This window comes from Athene noctua, chromosome 8, assembly GCF_965140245.1.
Source record: "Athene noctua chromosome 8, bAthNoc1.hap1.1, whole genome shotgun sequence".
NCBI lineage: Eukaryota > Metazoa > Chordata > Aves > Strigiformes > Strigidae > Athene > Athene noctua.
This window is the reverse complement of record NC_134044.1, coordinates 11445099-11466112: the sequence shown is the minus strand read 5'-3', so window position 1 is coordinate 11466112 and position 21014 is coordinate 11445099. Positions and strand designations below refer to the sequence as shown.

General features: G+C 35.2%; 1 protein-coding gene across 1 annotated transcript in view; it reads right to left on the bottom strand.

Moving 5' to 3' along the window:
- The window catches only part of RHBDD1 (rhomboid domain containing 1), a 51925-nt gene that overhangs the window by 11680 nt on the left and 19231 nt on the right, over nt 1–21014 (bottom strand). The window contains exons 4-6 of the mRNA XM_074911953.1: nt 20066–20154; nt 18417–18467; nt 13611–13730 (exon numbers count right to left, since the gene is read on the bottom strand). Of these exons, the coding sequence (XP_074768054.1) occupies nt 13611–13730; nt 18417–18467; nt 20066–20154 (260 nt within the window). The remainder of the gene's footprint in view (nt 1–13610; nt 13731–18416; nt 18468–20065; nt 20155–21014) is intronic.

The following is a 21014-nucleotide window of genomic DNA, read 5'->3' as shown; positions in this document are numbered from 1 at the left end:
GTTTTTAAAAAAAGAGATTATAAAATTGAGAAACACAAAACCATTTTCTACAGAAGGCCTGATAATTTGTTTTGGTTAAGAGATGGCTAAAACTTAATGTGGGTATCCTGATCTCTTCATACATGAGAATTTTAAACTTTATTTTAATCATGCCTTAAGAGCTCATCTTCGCTGTATCCATATCACCAAAATAACAAACTCTGTTGTTAAAGTAACGTAAGTTGTTAAAAGCACACTGGTAACATTTTTAGAATAGAGGCCATCAGTCACTGCCTCCGAAGAAGCCAAAAGTTTACTGCACACTCAGATCACATGTTTGCAACAAATAATCAACACTACAATGCAGAAGTAACATGATACAGACCACTGCTGGACTTGATGCCCTTCAGAAGATAATTAACGGCGTTAGTTTTATATCTACCTCCAACTACTGTTTAGCTGGATACTGAAAATACTACAGGAGAGATTACTAAATAATCTCACCGCATTTTCCAACCATCTAATAATTCTCCAGGTGTTAATTCTCCTAAACAAGGCTAAACTCATTATTAAATTTTAAATGGTTGATACATAACATCAAATGTATCTTTCATTCTCAAGTATTGAAAGGGATTTGCTAAGCAACTCAAAAAAACCTTGACCTATATAAACATGCTACTTAACCTATCTTTAGGCTAAACCAGACAGACATCTATTCTTCTTCAGAGCAGTAAGAACAAGTAAGAAGCTAGGAATAACTTTAGTTACAAGAAGAATTTCAGGTAGGCTGTGTATTTATCATAACCTAGTAGAAGTCTTTTTGTTCAGCTGCAAATAGCAAGGTATCCTTTTCCTCATGTCTTTAATTTATGTTCATCTATTTCAAGCATCTGCAGCACAACCTTCACTGAAAAAACTAGAAAGGGAGACCTCATGTTATTCCATATTCTTTTCTATGCAGTTTCTTCCCTTGGTTGGTTTGCTGGTGCATATTCATTAGTGTTTAGACATATTTTCCAATTCCATCCTCCAAACGACATTTAGACATCCATTAATTCATAAAATTACTTAAGTGACTGACTTTGCTACTCATATAACCTGTATTTTATTCTCCTGGACTGTTTTTACAGTAAGTTGCACAGATAAAGTAAAGAACACTGTCAAAAATACAGTGAAGTAAAGCATTAAAAATGAGATCTAAGATAAGCAGTAGAGCAAGAATAAAACAAACAGAATAAAGAGTTACACAAAATAGAACTCAAAGGGCTGAAAGTTTTTCCTGGCAAAAAGAAGGAATAAATGCAAATGAAATTTAATCACCCCTCCACATTTGCATAGAATTATGAAGTTACACACAAACTATGTCCTTACCAGCATAAAGCATGCCTATCCTTGGCAATTCTATTCTATTTTTGAGTGATGTTACAGTACTTGGGTTCAACGCTTCTGAATTATAAAGCTCACAGGGAAGTTCTTGGCCATTCTGGATCCTAAACACAAGACCAGAAAAAACCAAACACAATGCTCCCTTGCTCAGTAGTTAAATAAAAGAATACTTATATTTTGTTGATAAACATTAACTACTTAAATAAAAAGTCCCTTGTTTGATATTGCTAATGCACATGATGGCTTGGTAAAAAATGAGCATAAAGACAACATAACAGGGTCATGTTAGGAGACTTACTAATTTTTTTCTGAAACCCACCCCCTATTTCTCTTTTTATAGCTTGATTAAACTGGTTTTAAAAAACAGCTCAACTAAACTGGTTTTAAATAATTTAGCTGGTTTTTTCTTCATTGCCCCCAAGATTGTTCTGCAGTTTAATGTAGTTAGCTAGGAAGATATCCTTGAACTGCTCTATGGTATTCTTCCTTGGTCATTAAACACTCTAAAAATTATTTTCCAAGTTGTCAGGTCTTCCAAGTTCTTTAACTAAATTTATATAAAATTTGTAGTTTAAAGTGATTTGATTGTAATAAGTTATTGCTAGAAGCAAAGAAATCAGGGCTACAAAGAACCTCAAATGATCCTCTAGTGAATCTTCATGCCCCACGGCAGTCAGTTACCTTTGTTACATTCATGAGAAACCTCCATTTAACTGCAAAACCCTTGCACAGCATGAAGGTTCCACAAAATTCTTTGACAATTTATTCCATTACTTCTCATTATTAACATCTAACAAATTTCCACTGATGAAATAACACCTTTATTTCTTGTTTTATAAATTGTAATAGATTTACATTCCCTTCCCCTTTGCAGCTACCTTTAATGTATTTGAAGATTTGGGTATTATCAGGCATCTTCTCTGCCTCCTATCTCATACTACATGTTCTTTTCAGTTGTGTTTTCTAGATATCCACTTAATTCTTACTCCTTTCACACTCTGACTCTCCAGACACTTCCCATCTTTTTTCAAGAGATGTGCTAAAAACATGATGCAGTGCTACATGTAAGGTCTTACTAGTAGTGAAGAGCACAGAAGGATGCGTTTGCAGATAACATGCCTATTCACAGTGAGGCAAATGTTATGTAACTGACACTGTTCATCCATGTTATATTGTTGGCTTTACCTACTAGCATGGAGACCTTCAAACAGAATTACTTCCATATTTTTTGAGACAGCCTTCCAGTTTGCCAACTTTTAATTCTCATTCTGTGTTCCACTGTTTCTGCAACCTTCCTGAGCTGGTATCCAGCGATACTTACGTTGCACTGCATCATTCAAATTGCAAAGCAGAACTGCACACAGGGCATACTTCTCTAGTTAATTTTACACACACCTAATAGCGTAATTAATGCAGTATTTCCATCACTTATTTTTAGAATACTGTGCAATACAGTACCAAAGACCACGCTGGTTTCAAACACAGCTCAACTCCTATGGTTTCTCCCTTATATACACAACTTGTATCCCTTTATTCAAACTAGTTTGCTATGACTGTCATAACAAATTCATACAGCCTTGTTACTTACGTACCTGTAACTCTTCCAGGCTTTTATAGTGCATTTTTCTGGAAATTTAAGCTTCTTGGCTTGCATAAAACCTTGGCTCCTTCCCTCATCCCAGATGAACACTTTATTTACCACTTTCTGGTCTACTGCAACCTCACAGAATACCTCAAGTTGTAAGGGACCCATAAGGATCATCAAGTTCAAATCCCTGCTCCTTACAGGGCTACCTAAAACTAAACCATATGACTAAAAGCATAGTCCAGATGCTCCTTGAACTCTTGACAGGCTTGGTGCCGTGACCACTTCCCTGGGGAGCCTGTTCCAGTGACCAAACACCTTCTCAGTGAAGAACCTTTTCCTAATGTCCAATCTGAAGTTCCCCTGGCACAGCTTCATTCCATTTCCTCATGTCCTAATGCTGGTCACCAGAGAGAGGACGTCAGCACCTCCCCTGTTGCTGCCCCCCATGAGGAAGCTGTAAGCTGGAATGAAGGCATCCCTCATCACCTTCTCTTCTCCAAGCTGAACAGATCAAGTTACCTCAGCTGCTCCTTGTAAGTCTTGCCCTTGAGCTTTTCACCATCTTAGTTGCCCTCCTCTGGACACAGTCTCATAATTTGATTTGAGGCGCCCAAAACTGCACATAGTACTAGAGGTTGGGGCTGCACTAGTGTGATGTAGAGTGGGACAATCATCTTCCTTGACTGACTAGTTATGCTGTGCTTGATGCATGCCAGGGCACACTGTTGACTCATATTCAGCCTGCCATCAAGCCAGACACCCAGATCTCTTTCCACAGGGCTGGTCTCTAGCCTCTTGTCCCCTGGTCAGTACATACAACAAAACATGCCCCATCCCAGGTGGACAATCCTGCACTTGCCCTTGTTAAATTTTTACAGTTGGTGATCACCCAGCTCCCTAGTCTATCCAGATCTCTTTGTAAGAACTCGCCCATTCTGACATACCTGTGCATCATCCCAACAAAATAAATAGAACTTATTATGAAAAAGAACATAAAATTTGTGTAAATCCATTCCCTCCCTCCATTTTTATCCCTCTGAAGTTATGCATATCACATTATGAAGTTATGTTAATTTTCCACTTTGATCCTTCCCCACCTCTTTCAATGTTATGTATTAATTTGTATTTTTCCTTGATTATTTCCTTTGTATTTTCTTGATCAAGTTTCTCAAGACAACTAAACAGGTATTATTTCTCGAGGTTTGGTGTTAGAAGGGCCATTAAGTAATTAAAATTTTTAGACCCAGAACTTAAATATTCTTTCACCTTTACAAAGCCTGTTTGAAATTATTAATACATGTTAAGATCTGTATTTATAATCTATTAAAATAAACTTGAACTAAACCAACAAGAATTAAGCAATATGTGCTTACTCCCACAGGTAAGCCAGAGAGCTATGGAGACCACTTGCTCAGATCCTAAGATCAGAATTTGACAACAGTTTTTGCTTTAACATATCAAAAATTTACTGTTGAGCTCATGCTGTTAAGAGATATTACATTTCAGTTTATTCAGTTATTAACTGAATATTATTATTCTGAAGAAATAAAGCGGAAGATGAAAAGGAAATCTTTACATTCACCTTCAAATAACAAAAAGGAGAAAGTACTACCTAATGAGTCTTAGTAGCTCCAAAAATCCTGAATACCATCGGGATTTGAAATAATTTTCACAAATCATTTACTTACAAACAGTAATTCCTGTATTAAATAATGCAAATGGGCCTTGTTTTTCTATTTAACTGTTGTTAAAGGTATCCTGAAACTTAACTGGGTATTTATTTTTCTAATTTTCATCCAAGCATTGCTTCACAAGAAGTTGATTTTTAAAATACTAAATAAATGCATTATTCATCCTTTATAGTATCATCAGTCATAGCAAGGTGTTAAAAAAACCTAAATGAATGTTTAAGCTATGTAATTACTGGAACAAATAAAGACAAGAAGTACCAAGCTATGTTGAACTGAATCACCATTTTTCCCTCTTTGAAAAACCACAAAGTTAGATTTAAATTATTTCAGGTTCAAACCTAGGTGCTTGCCCCACCTTTTCATGTACTACAGGATATAAATGGTATTACATATCCTCTGCCATGTCACTGAAAGACTTCAGAAGTGCAGACATTCGCTACCATCCTGCAATGCTCTGTTAAGCATATCTGAAATACCTAACTGCAGCTATGATGCCTAATGAATCCTTTGCAGTAAATATCCTATCTGTCCATACTTAAGCTCGCTCAATGTAGTAACTTTATTAGCAAAGCTTCTTGAGTTGAGCTAATGAAATTAAGACTTTTTGATCAGAGCTGGCTCATGTCCAACCAGCTTTCAGGGCAAGCTGATCTTGCTCACATATGTCTACAAGATGGCAGAGTCATATCAAATGGAATATGGAAGACAAAGTTGTCCCATATGTTTCTTTTGAGTATAATCCTAAAACCTACTGCTGCAGACTGACAACAGCAGGGCATCTATGTAATACTCAAAATAATTACAGGTTTATTTTAAATGCAAGCTAGACACTCCAGATTGGAAATAAAAAGTATAGAAGAGAAGCAAACCAGAACATATTTGGCTTTAGGACCACAAGAATGCAGCCATGATGTTGGCCAACATGATAAATTGAAACAACTAGGAATGACTGATTTATTCAGTCAGGCATCAGAGGAAGGTTCAGAACACCATTTTTGAGATAGTCCCAGTGAACAAAATGTACACTATACCCAGTCTATATAATTAATCCAATGATAAAACAAGAGTTCAAATAATAAATCATGGGTAAATCTAAGATTAGGAATATTCACTGACCTCTAGTTTACCACTAAAAGCATCCTCAGACTAAGTCTGTTAACATTCATTAGAATCTTTATACAGATAAAAAAATATATAAATAACATTTGGGAAAAACACTCTTTTTTTTTTTTCCCTTTACTTCATTTCTGCTTGCCTAACAATGACACACAACAACAAAGAAACTCGGAACAATATCCATTTCCCAATGCCAAGACTAAGAAATGCAAAGGAATGGACAGAGACACAAATGCAGACCGAAGCCACTCCACAGTAACTACGACTTTCTCCACAAGCAGAAGAGGGTGCTTCCCAGACAGCTTCGTCTAATTATACCCACAGCTGTCAAGGAAGATGCCTGTTCTCCAGCAAGGTGACCCTGCCAAACCCACTGTGCAAGGAACAACATTTGTTCCTTTAAGAAAAAGATCAAGTTACTGATGGGAAAAAAAAAAAAATAAAAATCCAGAGACCACTGAAGCCAGTGAAAAGATTTCCATTTGTATCACTGAGTCTTGGATGAAAACACCAAGAACAGCCTCTACCTCCATATGCAAACCACAATTTTATAAGATGTAGTGTGAATGTAAGAAAAACACCTCTAGATACAGTCAAAGATTTAACTATTTCTTTAATAATGTGTTTTCTTCCTGTTTTACTTGTCTTTGGCAGTTGAAACTTCTACAAGAAGGAAAGCATCCAAAAGAAAGATGCATTGGAAGTACCTTCAAAAATGTTTGTATATTTAGGCAGTCACAGGAAAAAAAAAAAAAAAAAAATAAAAATCAGCATTTGTATACATTTTAGCATGAAAATCAGAATAAATACTTTGTGTCAGTGCTATATACTTTTTAAATGCAAACAGAATTAATCATTATTTAAATTCTCATCTCAGAATATTTTGTAGTAATAATCAGAACCTAAGAAATAACCACGTCACTGTCAACTTGTTGCCTAAAGACCAAAGGAAGTTAAACAAGGTCCTTCAGACACTGTTTCCAAAAATACCTGATATAGTACCAAGCACTTGATAGAAAGAAAGCTGTGCTGCGTTGCAGAAGAGAGTCATCATGTCCAGAATGTTAAATACTGAATATAATAATCTCAGCACAGTGCTATAATCCAGGGCAAACTAGAGAGAAGCAAACAATACCAGGACAAAACAGCCTTGAAAGGCATGCTGTAATAGGGTGTCAAACTAAACCTGAAATTACGTTCTAAACTACTCTCAGTGTACCAGTGACACAATGCTTCCATTATTTTCTATTTTCATAATTTTTCACTTTCATGATAAGTGCAAACACATTATCACTCATGTGGATTGAAGCCCTACTTTTAAATTAATAGTGTCTGTCTTTTTATTCCTATAAATATAACTCAGGAATGCTGCATCCAAGCAAGCTGAAAATTTTAGGCAATATTGTTTGCAACAATGGGCAGAACTTTTTCAGGAAAGACAGATGAGAGAAATGGGGAACACAATCTCATTTATTTGCATAACCATCATTTATATAAATGTACTTTGGGTCAAACACCAGTTTCTGTTAATAATATTTTACAGAACACATCTCAGCTCTTCCAATTTACTAACAAACTGTTGGAAGTAGGTTTCTTCTGTACTTAGAAGTGTTTCAAAGACAGGAGGTAAAAGGATGCACACAGAAGTCCTGAATAACAGGCAGGAAGGGAACACCAGTTTAGATAACACAGGGCAGCAACTGCTTCAGTTGCCTGATCATTCTCATATGTAAACTGAGGTTTTCCAAAAGAATGATTTCATTGCTTTACAGAACTATTCTTCACACCACAGTATTTCATAGATGCTAACTGGTTATGGTTCTATTTTAAAAGATAAACATGTGGTGAAAGGCTTAGTGGTGCTTCATCTTACCCACCTGGTGAACTTTTCATAGTGATAGGGACCTTTACAGGTCTATCTAGTCCAACTCCCTTGCAGTCAGCAGGGACATCTTCAACTAGATCCGGTTGCTCAGAGCCCCATCCAATTTGGCCTTGAATGTTTCCATGGATGGTGCATCTATCATCTCCTCTCTGGGCAACTTGTCCCAGTGTTTCACCACCACCAGAGTGAAGAACATCTTCCTTATACCTAGACTTATCTACCCTCTTTTATTTTAAAACCATTACCCCTTGTCCTATCGCAACAGGATCTGTTAAAAAGTTTGTCCCGATCTTTCTTTTAAGCTCCTTTTAAGTACAGAAAGGCTGCTATAATGTCTCCCCAGTGCCTTCTTTTCTCCAGGCTCAACAATCCCAACTCTCATCCTTTCTTCTACTGCCTTTACCAAGAGAATCAGGACTTTTTTGGTTCTAATCTTCAGTAAAACTGCTTTACCCTACATCAACCATTATTTTTATGAAGAGACAGATGGGAGAATATGGCTATACATTCATTAAACATTTGTAATAGAACTCTAGCTGTGATTCTTGCAAGTGTCTGCTACTTACACTGAGCATACACCAAAACTTTCTGTGTGCCATGATTTAACCCCAGCTGGCAATTAAGCACCACACAGCCACCCTCTCACTCTCCCCACTGCAGCAGGATGGGGGAAAACTGGAGAAAAAAAAAGTAAAACTCATGGGTTGAGACAAAGACAGTTTAATAGGACAGAAAAGGAAAGGAAAATAATCATAAAAATAATAATAGAATATACAAAACAAGTGATGCACAATGCAATTGCTCACCACCTGCTGACGGATGCCCAGCCGATCCCTGACCTGTGGTGCCCCCTGGCCAACTCCCCCCGGTTTATGTACTGGGCATGATGCTTTATGGCATGGAATAGCCCTTTGGCTCGTCCTGGCTGTGTCCCCTCCCAGCTTCTTGTGCACCCCAGCCTCCCCTGGCCGGGCACTATGAGAAGCTGAAAAGTCCTTGACTTAGTATAAACACTGCTTAGCAACAACTAAAACATCAGTGTTACCAACATTATTCTCATCCTAAATCCAAAACACAGCACTACAGCAGCTGCTGGGAAGAAAATTAACTTTATTCCAGCTGAAACCAGGACACTGTGGAAATAATAAAAATTTACTGATTTAAGTTTCTGGAAATTTGCCTGAAGAAAGTGCTAGTGACCAGGACCATAGAGCACAGCCACAGTTTTAGAAATCTATTTAGAACAAGAGCTCAACCCAAGAGGGAAAGCTTTTTTCCAAAAAGTGTTGCTTAGTACCTGAGACCAAATATAGTCTGAATTTAAAAAAAAAAAAAAAAGAAAAAAGAAAAAGTTGGACTTCAAGGATCAGATGTAAGCCCTAGCATGTGACTTTATGAGATGTATTTTAATCTGATGATATGCACTGCACATTTGAGAATATAATCCATTTTAAGACATTTTACAGAAAACCACACATAGTCAAATGTAATGACTGGCATTCCTACAATTGCAGAAGGGAAAGAGTACACTGACTTATCACATCAGTTTCAATCTTATTACAATCTTCTATGGATTTGGCAAATTTCATAAACTACTATTAAAAAGTCCAGTCTCAGAAGAAAACAGAAAAGGGAATCCTTAAAAATTCAGAGAACAAGTAAGCCAGATGTCTAGATATTTCCTAACTATACCACAATTGTACCTATCACTAGTCCATACTTGGCCATCTAAAAACTTTGAGTGTATGGGGTTTTGCTTTTTGTTTTGCTTTAAATTAGAACTAAAGAAATGCATATACAGTCAGTTCCATTACAAAATATGAGGGCTATCCATGTATGTATATTTATAGGTATTTCTCTAATTCACAAACTATAAAGATTATCACCTATATGGTTAAAAACCTTAGTCTTAAGAAAGAGGAAAATTCCTTTGTGCAGAGACATGACCTTGCAAGGGATTCTTAACATTACTGAGACTCAAAGACAGACACTTAGAAGTTCAACTCACAAAAAATCCCAACACCCACCGCAACAAAAATCCATATCCACGTCCCACACTAATCAAGATATTTCTTCTGAGCAGAATAGCAAGTAAACAAAAGAGATATGGTATACTGGGGTTACATTAAGGACAGTTACTAATACTAGTATTAAACAAAAAACCCAGCCATATTATTTTAACTTCATAGCAAAACCATATCGTTTAAATATCAAAGGCTAAGATTTTAAAAATTATTTTAACTTAAATTATTTTAACTGATTTAACTAAAGGAAGAATTACTGCAATTTGTAATTAATGATTAATTTATTAATTTTAAAGGTAAAACTTTGGAGAAAAAATTGATGCCGTTTAAACCCATTCTTGTTTTGAGGCAACAACATATCTAAAACTAGGAATGTAAAGAATCTAAATAATAGTTCCTTTTAGTAAATGGACCTAAATCATTAAGACAATTTGATAGTCTTAAAACTGACGCCTACATACATCTCATAAACAAGACTAGCAATTTATTTTGTTGCACTAGATACTAACTGTTGTTATTATTATTATTAAAGAAATTTTCAGGATATTGCATAAAAATAGAATTGCAGTTCAGGAATGACTGAATGTGGAATAAGCTGAAATGCAGTGGTGGGTCTAAATAACCCAGGTATGGGATTACAGAAGTGTAACTACTGAATTTAAATTCGATGTATGTTTTAATAAAAATTAGATTTTAGTGGACAACAACTGATACCAGGAAATGCTGTACTATGTCACTGATTCTTTTAGTAGCTTAGCAGGATACTAACACAGTAATTTATAAGAATCGATCAACATCCCAAATCTGTAATGGTACAGTCTGCGTCCTAAAACCCTAATAAATGCATTTGTCCAAGTAAGGAAAAAAAAAATTCCTAAAAAACAATCAAAATTACTGCAATACTTTTATGTCCAAGCTACGGAGAAACTATGATGGTTTCAATGTCATAGTTAGGGGAAAAAATAAATTAGTAAGGAAAGAGAGCCCTAAATTTTGATTGCAATACCTCTTCTTACCTCCATTTATCTACCTATTTCAAATTATTTTATGTAATTTTTAGTCATGTTAAGTACCTGTTTCATCATCCATGTAATTGCAAGCAACTGTGAATGTCATGCTTTAGAGAAAAACGTATCATGTTCAAAGGATAGTGCTTATTCCAGCTAATTATTTTTGAAACTAACTGAAAGGGAAGGATATCTTAATTGCTTGTTAGCACACTAAATTTCACCTCGTCCTTTGTGTCACTAAAAGAGATGTGATCAGTTACATGCTCTATAGTATTTTCTTTGTGAAATACAGCATCTGCCTACAGGCAAGCTTAACCTTTGAGCAGCTTGTTTAAGGAAATATTTTAAGAGTACAGCTCTGAAGCCTTGCTTGTCCAAACTAAAGTTCTCCAGCAGGTAGGAGAAAGAGGTGCAAAATTGAAGCACACCTGTGAAACCACTGAAAACAGCATCTACATATATATTGGATCACACCAAAACTATATTGGAAACAATATACAAACATATATTTTTCAGCTTCATTTCTCTGTGAGGCTTAAAAACTATAACTAGCACTAAAACCAAGCACTACCATAGTGTTAAGAAATGCTGCTGACTCAGTTAAAAATGTGACTTGGTATGCCAGTTACTTATCAGAGAGATGTACGTACTTAGAGATGTTATTTAAATTCGATCTCATGTGTCAAAGAGCATTCTTCAAATAAGAATATATTGCCTCTTTGAGCTGAAAACTGATCTTTGTCCAAAACCAACAAGCAGAAAAAAAATACTTACCTATAGTAACACAGATCATTTAAGGCTACAAATGAAAGTTGTAGGTGTTCCACACTGATACATGAAAGCCTTTAAAGTGTGTACTATCTATTTGTATTATCATAATTTTGTCATTGTTATTTGTATTCTGTTTTCTTGAGTTTAAAAATACAAATGATACAACAATACAAAAAAAGAATGGCTCATTCTTGCAGATATTTCAAAATGCTTAATATTAAAAGCTTTGAAGAATTTTTTTCCTCAGACCCACTGTAAAAATGTCCTGTAAAAATGACAGTAAAGTAAAAAGTATCCCTTACAATACAGCTCATTTTAGACCCATTCCTTCCCAAAATTACATAGGACAACATATTGATATGACACTGTTATTTTTTAAAAATTCCTAAGACAGCATGAACAGTAACTAATTTACTATCTTCTGCTGAAAAACCAGAAGGACTAAATGCTATTTTATGGATTTATTTGAAAACTAAGATTCTCACTATGGTCTGAGGTTTTCAGTACAGTTTGATTGAAACGGAACTGCTCAGACTGCAATAATTTCTAGAACACACACATTACAGTAATAATCTTGTGGCAGAAAGTGTGAGGGTTTTTTGAACTTTCTAGCTTCACAATGTTAAGGGACAGTTAGATAGAACTACGCTTAAAGAATAAAGGTGAACACAAAAACAAAGATAACTAGAAAAATAAATTTCACTTAAACCCCCCTAATTTCCCTAAAAGTCTGCAATTCTGCCTCCCAGGTGACACTCACAACAGATGCAAACTTAATAAAGCAAAAAGCTGTATTTACATCAAAAATATATGTTAATGAATTTCTCAAACTGGAAAAGCCTTTGCCTATCACAAACTTGCCTCATCTGCTGTGTTTTTAAAATCACCTTCCAGATAACACGACATGTTCTTCGTAACAAAAAATAGGATCACAGAATGTGTGAAAGTAAAAATGATGATGATTTGACAAGGTACTCATTTTCATGTTTGCCTGGTATTTCTCTGACAGTCATAACACACAGTGGTGTAAATTAATTTTCTGAGTGGAGATTTATGAATGGTGCTCCACATTTTACGGGTTGCAGTTACAAGTAGAGGTTTCTATATCTTTTTCCTAATGAGTGCTTCTCTGCACCCAGGAAGACCAAATACCAAGATTATGAAAGGAAAATGACATTGATGAGATATTCAGTCAGGTTATTATTTTTGTTAGGATTAAACGTTACAGCTTCACCAAATTTAAAAGAAATCTTTCAGATTTCTTAAGAAGCACCTGAAGGCTCCGGCTGAATTCCCAGAAGAATCCATACTGACATGCAAGTTTTTCATACCAAACATATCTCAGTGCCAGAAAACATATACTAAGTTAATTTCTATTTTTTATTTTATCACTTCAGTATAAAAATTGTGCATAACTGTGTGATGTAGATTTTACACATGATGCTCTAGTAATATGCCATCAGTCCTATTAAACAGATTTTTCCCTCGAGTCTTGGAAGTTTTCAGAAACTGAGAAATAGATTCTGCAAAGTATTCTTTCCCTCTTAATTTGACTTGCATTCTAAAATGAGCAAATATGTCCTAATAAATGTATTTGATACCAAATTTAACTAACGCATTTTAGTTAAAAACAAACACCATTTTTATTTCTAAACATACCTTTTTTTTTTTTAGGTCTTTCAGCTAGATAGAATATCAGCTTCCTTTAAGGTAGAAAAGGATAGCGTAGAGAGTAAGAAATCAGTACATTGCTTGTCAATTATATTTGTATAAAAAGCAAAAATATACACACAAAGAAAGTTTAAATATTGGCAACATCACTTCTATTATAACATTTCATACTATGTAGAGTATTCTAAGATTTTTTTGGCACAGCAACTTAGTCTACTTAAGGGTTTTTTGTTATAAAAGCATTTCTTTTACTATAGTAGTAGCAAGGTAATCAAACAGTAAGCAATTACGAATAAATGCAATTGCATTAAGAGAATGATACTGCATCATCACACTTCATTCTCTGCAAAATGTACCAGAAAACATTTATCTGTTTTTGAAGATACGTCCAAAATACTGAAAACAAATAATGAGCAATACATCCTTCCCCTGCTACTCACTTCTCAGTCTGAATCATAACTTAAAATATAAAATGCAAAAAATTCCTACCTCTTTCATTAAGACTGTTTAGCACTGCTCTTTCAAGCTGTTCCTCTTCAGTAAGCCCACCAGTATAATCGTAATAGCTCCTTGGTGTCCTGTATTGATAACCTGGATAGCCATAATACTCTAAAATGAATACAAAATAAAGAAAATAAACTGCTGCTACTCAGTAGGAGAGTGAAATCAGATAATTATCTTTATGTTATCTTTTCTCCTCAAATTATTTTAATTTGGGAAAGAAAAAAATTATTAGGATTCAATTACTTATACAATATATGCCATGAATCAACTTCTGATTTACAAAGCCAGACCTTGGTAACAGGAGAGAGAAACACAAGAGAAAAAAGATGGCTCAAATATCTCAATTCTTTAGAATAGTTATAAGTAAGCGTCATAGAATTGCATTATTAAGAAATTTCACATAGAAACTGAAAGACATTTTTCATTAGGTCCTTTTAACATTTAATTGTCAGTGCTTGGACACCTTATTAATGTCATTAGAAGAGCAACAACAGGCAGGTTTCAGGCTTTTTCCCACCTGTCTCTCCCTTTCCCCCAGTGTCCATAAACTACATGCCAGTGTCATCATAAATTCAAGTAATGTTTGGACCTAGAAAACAGAGGGGAAAAGATTCCTGCAAATTTTTGCAGTAATATATACAGCTAATATTGTGCTATTGCACAGCTACACCTGCCCTGGAAAAAAACCACCACACCATAGATCTCATTGAATGTCACAGTCACTGTATGTTGCCTGCATTACTGACAACCAAGAATTTCAGACCATTTGCAAAGTTTGTCAAAACCAAGTATAAACCATCATCCACCCAAACACATGGGATTTAAAAGAAAAAAATTACTTGGTGAGAATTGAGCAAGACTCTCTTCCTTTTAACACAATCTTATTTTGCCTGAGCACAGAAAATCTAAATTGAGAAAAACTAAGGAGAAAAGTCCCATTTTTCTACCCAATTTTTGCATCTTCAAAATACAAAACTTTAGGTGATATTTTAATTTCTCTTCCAGACAGCTGGACAGGGGATTTTGAAGAACCAAAGTACTGAAATATTGACAGTTTCTTCCAACTGGCAGAAAATGTACACATTTTTCAAAACTAAATAATTGGAAATACTTTTGCATTAAACAAATACAGCATACCATTTCCTTTTATCTTCAGATTATTAGTATCAATTATAGTCTTGTGTTATCTCATTAGTTATATAGATGAAATGTGCAGTGGAGGTTTTGTGATTAGTAACAAGCATGGACTATGAAATGATGACATATAAATGATTTCTTTTAAAAAATGATTGTGTTAAAAAAATCCTTAAGACAAATAAAAATAGCAATACCCTATCTTAAAGTTATGCAGGAAAAGCATGACAAACTGAACAGAGTGACGGCACACTATTCTATACAGGAGTATATTCCTCTGTGTGCATTATGAAAATACACCTACATATATCTTATATACACATGTATGTGCACACAGGTGTATGTATACATATATACATCATACACACATAGGGGAAAAAATGTATTTCTGTCCATTTGCAATTTTTTTTCTTTTTGGAACATAAAACTGACATCAGGAGAATCTTCATACATCTGCAGTGAACACTTTGTATTATCTTCCAGTAACCTGAAATTCTGCCATTTCTCAAATGATCGGCAGCTTCTCTAGTTAGAAAAGATTAGTTTTGGTTTTTAATCTTCATGAACCATAGTCACATTTTTAACAAACTTTAAAAGCTTTTAAGTCACAGTGGCTACATTTAATATACATAATTCTGCAGAAGAATATAACTGACTGCAGGATACCATTTAGCTGTTACATATATACACTTTGGATATAATCTTCATGTATTCCCCTCATTCCCCTCTGCATTATGTTAATCTTAATAAACATCTCAGATATAAATTTATTTTCTGGAGGCTTCAAAACTGCATGCATGAAGACTATAAAAATACTGTATTAAAAGCATGAAATGATCTGATGAAGGAAAAAGGATGTTGTATTTTAAGTTTGTTCTACTACCGTAAATTTTTAAATGTTTCATGATTTACGCTGTCATCAAGTTGTAAGTGCTCAGAAAGCCTTAATCCCTTTTTTTACAATAAGAAACAGTTTGGTAACATTGACATGTTCAAGGTGTTCCTATTAATCAAAATAAACGTCCTAATACTTTATTCATGAACTGCATTTAGAGAAAACCTAATTCAGTTACTAAATACAAAATGTGTTAAAATTACATTTAAAATAATTTTCCTCTAAAGCTGTGTCCTTGTACTGTTTCACAGAATCTGTTCTGATTATAACTTCATCTATTTTTCTATTTAAATTGATATTTAAAGGCAAATAGTAATAAATCAGCAATACCAGAAAATGAAAAATTAATCATGCATCACTAGCCTGTGACACTAGAGTTTTCTTAATTCAAAGATGGCCAAATTTATTACATATAACATACACCAAACAAAAGGTTATATCTTTCATAAAGAGTTCTGCAAATAGGATAAAAGACAATTACAAAGTACATACACAGGGAATGAATAGAACAAATACACAACTGCAGTTTAAAAAAATGTAAGTCATTTTAGAGAAATGTATTTAGTAAAAAATAATTAGTTACACCGAAAGCCAAGTCTGGAAGACGGGATAATTCAGGTTAACCCTCTCCTTTAACTCCCTTTTGTCCACAACTCAAAGCAACAGCTTGACTACTTCAGGGACCACCCAAGACATCAAAAAAAACCCCTGACTTCCTTGCTGTCAGCATACTAAACTTTTTTTTTCCTCAGGTGCTATGTAGACCCCCATCATGCTAGATATATTTCATGAAAACTCTTCCCTTTTTCCTGCTTAGGAGAAGCTGGAAAAGAAAAATATAAAGGGCTGTTCACAATCTGCTCCTGTTCCACAAGAGCGGTCTTTTACACCCACCCAAGCTACAAGCAGCTGGTGTTTGTACAGTGGCAGCATTAGATGACTGAGCTTAAATGTCAAATACAAATTCTTATCGTCATTAGTCATTAAAGTACCTTTTTCAATATAAATGTTTAGCATTTCCATCCACCCTGCTATACTGGAATACTGAAGGAATATTTAGTGTCTATGAATGTGGAAGACAGCAAGGCAAGCAGCACACAGAGCCCTGATGGGCTGAACCCCAGCTGTAGCTAGGGGAGCATCTTCACCTGGGCTGAGACTGCCAGTCATGGAAACAGGTAGCTCATGCTCACTACACAGCCTATGTTCACGTCTTATTTCATTTCACAATATTAATTTTGTTTTATTTCTTTACTGGCCTTTAAATCAAGCGTTTCTTGACTTGAGAACTGGAATAATTAAGTTACTGTTGGTAAGGAAAGTATGATAGGTTAAGATCTTTTGGTTAGGAATTACAAAACAAATGCTACAAAAATATTCAACGGCCCATAATCTCGCTTAGGGGAATTATGTAATAATAAAATTTGAGGTAGATCAGGGAGGACAAAATCCATCATGGAGAATACAAGCAGCACTGACCTTGGCTCTCTGTGGCTCAGAGTAAGCACATCTCCTTATAAAAGACTATAAAAAATAAAAATCCCTGCATGACTAAACATCAGACAACAGTTAAAATGATCAAACATATGAAACTGTTTTCATACAGGCAACCATACAGACTACAATTTTTCAACCAGAGAGAAAAGATGACTATGGTGAGTATAGGATTGAAGTTTATAAAACCATAAGGAATATGAGGAAAATATATAAAGGTTTAGTTTCGCTTCCCAGAGAAGAATTAATGTGCATCAAATGAAATTAGCAGCTAGGAGGTGCAAAACAAACAAAAATGACAGATTCTATACCAGGAAGTAAACTGTGAAATTCTTCTTCTGTGATGTTGTAGGTGTTAAAAGTGTTCATGCCGATTCAAAGAGCTTTTGACAAATTCATGGAAGAAGAATCTAGCACAGGCTATTAAAGAAAAAATTCCCCCATAAAACTTTCTGTTGACAATATCTTTAAGTCACAAGCCACTGCACACTGGCAGATACTTCAGGGAGTTATCACTACATATTCAACCTGTTCTTACAGCAGATGCCTGGGAAGGACTATAAATCCTTGCAGGAGATAAGATACACTAGGCTATACATCACTTAGCTGATCCAACACACAGCCTTTCTCACAGCTGGCTCCTCTTCTGTCCCTCCCAGACAAGGCCTCCATCTATTATTTCTATACACTCCACATATAATGACTCAATGTTCTGCACAAGAAGTGAATCAAACGTGCTACATACAAAGTGTGCCAGCATTCCAACTATCCATCTATATACTGTGAAGATAGCCTAAATTTCTTCTGGTGAGGAGTGGGTTTTTTGCATATAGAGTACTTGATTTACAAAAAGTGTTCAAAGGAAGAAGTTCCTTGTCAGAGGGGGAAAATACCAGCCTAGAGTGGAACACATAAATTTACCAGATCAGGGCAGATTTACCTAGGTTCAAAGGGCTGCTTTCAGTACACACAACTTCCCCCCTGCATCCCTTCTGCAAAATGGATATTTCTCCAAGGTAGCATTTTATGAAGTCATGACCTTAATCTGACGTTTAGAGCCTCTTGTACAAAATACATCCACACAGTTCCCTAAAAATGAAAGGTGAGATGTGGCCAGAGAAGTAATGTAAGTTTAGCAAGTACACATATGTGCAGAATATTTTGTATATGTTTCCATTTAACTAGCTCCTCTATAGTTTTCCTAGCATTAGCAAAAATTATTTGTAAAACTGGAATAAATTTTTACAGAAGTGGACAAGAGCAGTTACCTGAATAGTAGTCCTGTGGCCTGGCAGGGTTTGTGAATGAAGAAAGGCCACCTAAATGCAAGAACAGCACATGTGCTATTAGAATAAAATAATGACATTGTCTTTAAAAAATACAAAAATAAAATTTAAAGTACTCTCTTTCAGAGTCTGTATCATGAGATACAAATGTGAAACCATAGGTATCTACAAATTTTTCTAGCATCAGGAGAGAATGTAGTATTGGTAAGCTTGTATGTTGTTCCAGATTTTATAGTAATATGCCACGTTTAAGCAACATATCCATGTAGACTAGAAAAACGCAAACCAACCTAACAAATGTTCTCCAGAACATATAATTAATTATTTCTGTGCTGAGACTATAAAAATGGGTTAATGCAGAGAAAACTGAGGACTGGAATAACACTGCACTGTTTCTGCTCTTCTACACAGGAGAAAAAGATGAAGTGTAGATGACATACTAGAACACTTCTTCCTCCAGGTCTTAGTCACACAGCAACCTTCACATCAGCAGAATGGCCATAGAGTATTTTGCTAACAGTACCATGGGGTTTATTGCAGAACCCTACAACAATTCAGTCTGGAAGAGACCTCAGAAGGTCCCTTAGAGTTGGGTTACATATAACATCAGACCAAATTACTCAGCCAGGACTGTATCTTGTCAAGCCTTGAAAACATCCAAGGATGGAGACTGCTTACCCTCCCTAGGCAGCATCATCCAATGCTTAACTATCAGGTAACACCCCCAGGCCACAGAAACATGCAGCATTAATAGTGAACTCATGTCACGCTTTCTGTCTGTTCACTCAAGTGGGGTAGGAAATCTGATGCTTCGGTCTCTAATTTTCCACTTTGAACTGCTAAACTTGCACGACTTACAGGCTGTATCACCAAATTGTGATGAAACCTCCTGTGAAAAACATACCCTTTGAACAACTAATTTCCCACTATATAAACACCATATCCAAGTTGATGGCACAGTCATGAATAAAGTACTCAACCTAATAAGTAATCAGACATTAACCCCAAATACTCTGACAATCAACACCAGCACAGCTGTTGTGAAGGGCTTAGACTTAAAATTAAGACACTGAAAATCATAGGAGTGTTCATAGCTAAGTTTGCAGGGCTCTATTTAAAACAATTGTTAGACTAAAGATGTCTACAGATACAATCTTTTTAAAAATTAAGTATTACTAGAATATGAAAAGCTGTAGTAACACATTGTTGGAAAGCTTGAGAATTCCAGTAATAATTTCTCAAGTGTCCCACAGCCTTTTTCAAACTGTAGGGACTTCCACTAGTATGGACTCAAGTAGTAGAAATCAACATGGAAACACACTGTGTTCTGGCATGTTTTTATGGCTTCACCACACTTCATTTAAAGTGACACTTTCACTGACATCTTATGTGAAGCACTTTACTCCAAATAAATATTTGAAAAGAAGGGTAAAAGGTATTTCCCTAGGTAAAACATCCATATTTAAGAAAAAAAGATTTTTTTCCTTCTGCATTCACTTTAATAATTAGCATATATTTAATTGCCTAAAAACTTGCTGGAATGGCCTGGATTTCTATATGCAAGACTTACTGAATTTCCAAAATAAAAGTTTCTCTGAAGCAGGCTTTATAAATTGAACAAAATTATATACCTATACAGGCTTTCATGATCTTCTTCAGGGGTCCCATAGTGTACATCAATCCAACAAGAATCCCTGCCAGATGTCCAGCAAAAGAAGTCCTACAAAAAAGGAAAATCTTGTGAGTGATGGAAAGACAGACGTTTTTTGGAGGGATCCAGAAGGGGGAGTGCACAATTTGTTGAAACTGAGAAAGTCCCCGAGTGAGATCATGCATAGAGAAGTGACTTGCCTGCAAGGACATACTACCAAGTTTTCTTTCTTCATAACTACCTTAAAATGGGTAGGTATATACAGTTACAGATAAGTGCCTAAAAAATATCCTGAAGAAGCTGGAAACTAATTGGAGAGATCATTTTAATTGCTTGTTGAAAGGACAGAATACTGTTTCCCTAGAAGCATTTAAATACTGCGGTAGGAAACTAGTTTTAGTCTACAAAAAAGTAAATCCACAGAATTATGCTGAAATGTCTAGGTAGGATCTACCAAAACCATTTACAGTTTCAAGTGAAAGCATAAATACAATACTTCCTGCTACACTATTAGTAGGATTGTATCCAAGACAAACATGAACACAGATCCCTTGCAATCTTTGTAACACAGTGCCTTAAAATTAAAAGAACAGGTGAAATTCTGAGATCCAAATTATTTTCTATATGTATAACAATTTCTTTTAAAAAAGATCATTGCCCACTCACATATAGACCGAAAAGGCTCTAGAGTCTTCTGAGAAACCAACATGGAAGCATAAGTAAATAAGGAGATTGGCTCCAAGTATTGCCATGCCTATGGGGTATTCTATAAATTCATAAACCAATTTTCAGCATTCAAATTAAAAGTTAGCTCTTTTGGGTTCAATCAGGTTTAAACACCAATTAAGAGTAAAATCTTCTGATTAATCCTGTTTAAACACTATTTGTAAATTTTTCATCTCTGTTATGAAGTTAGAAAAGCTGATACA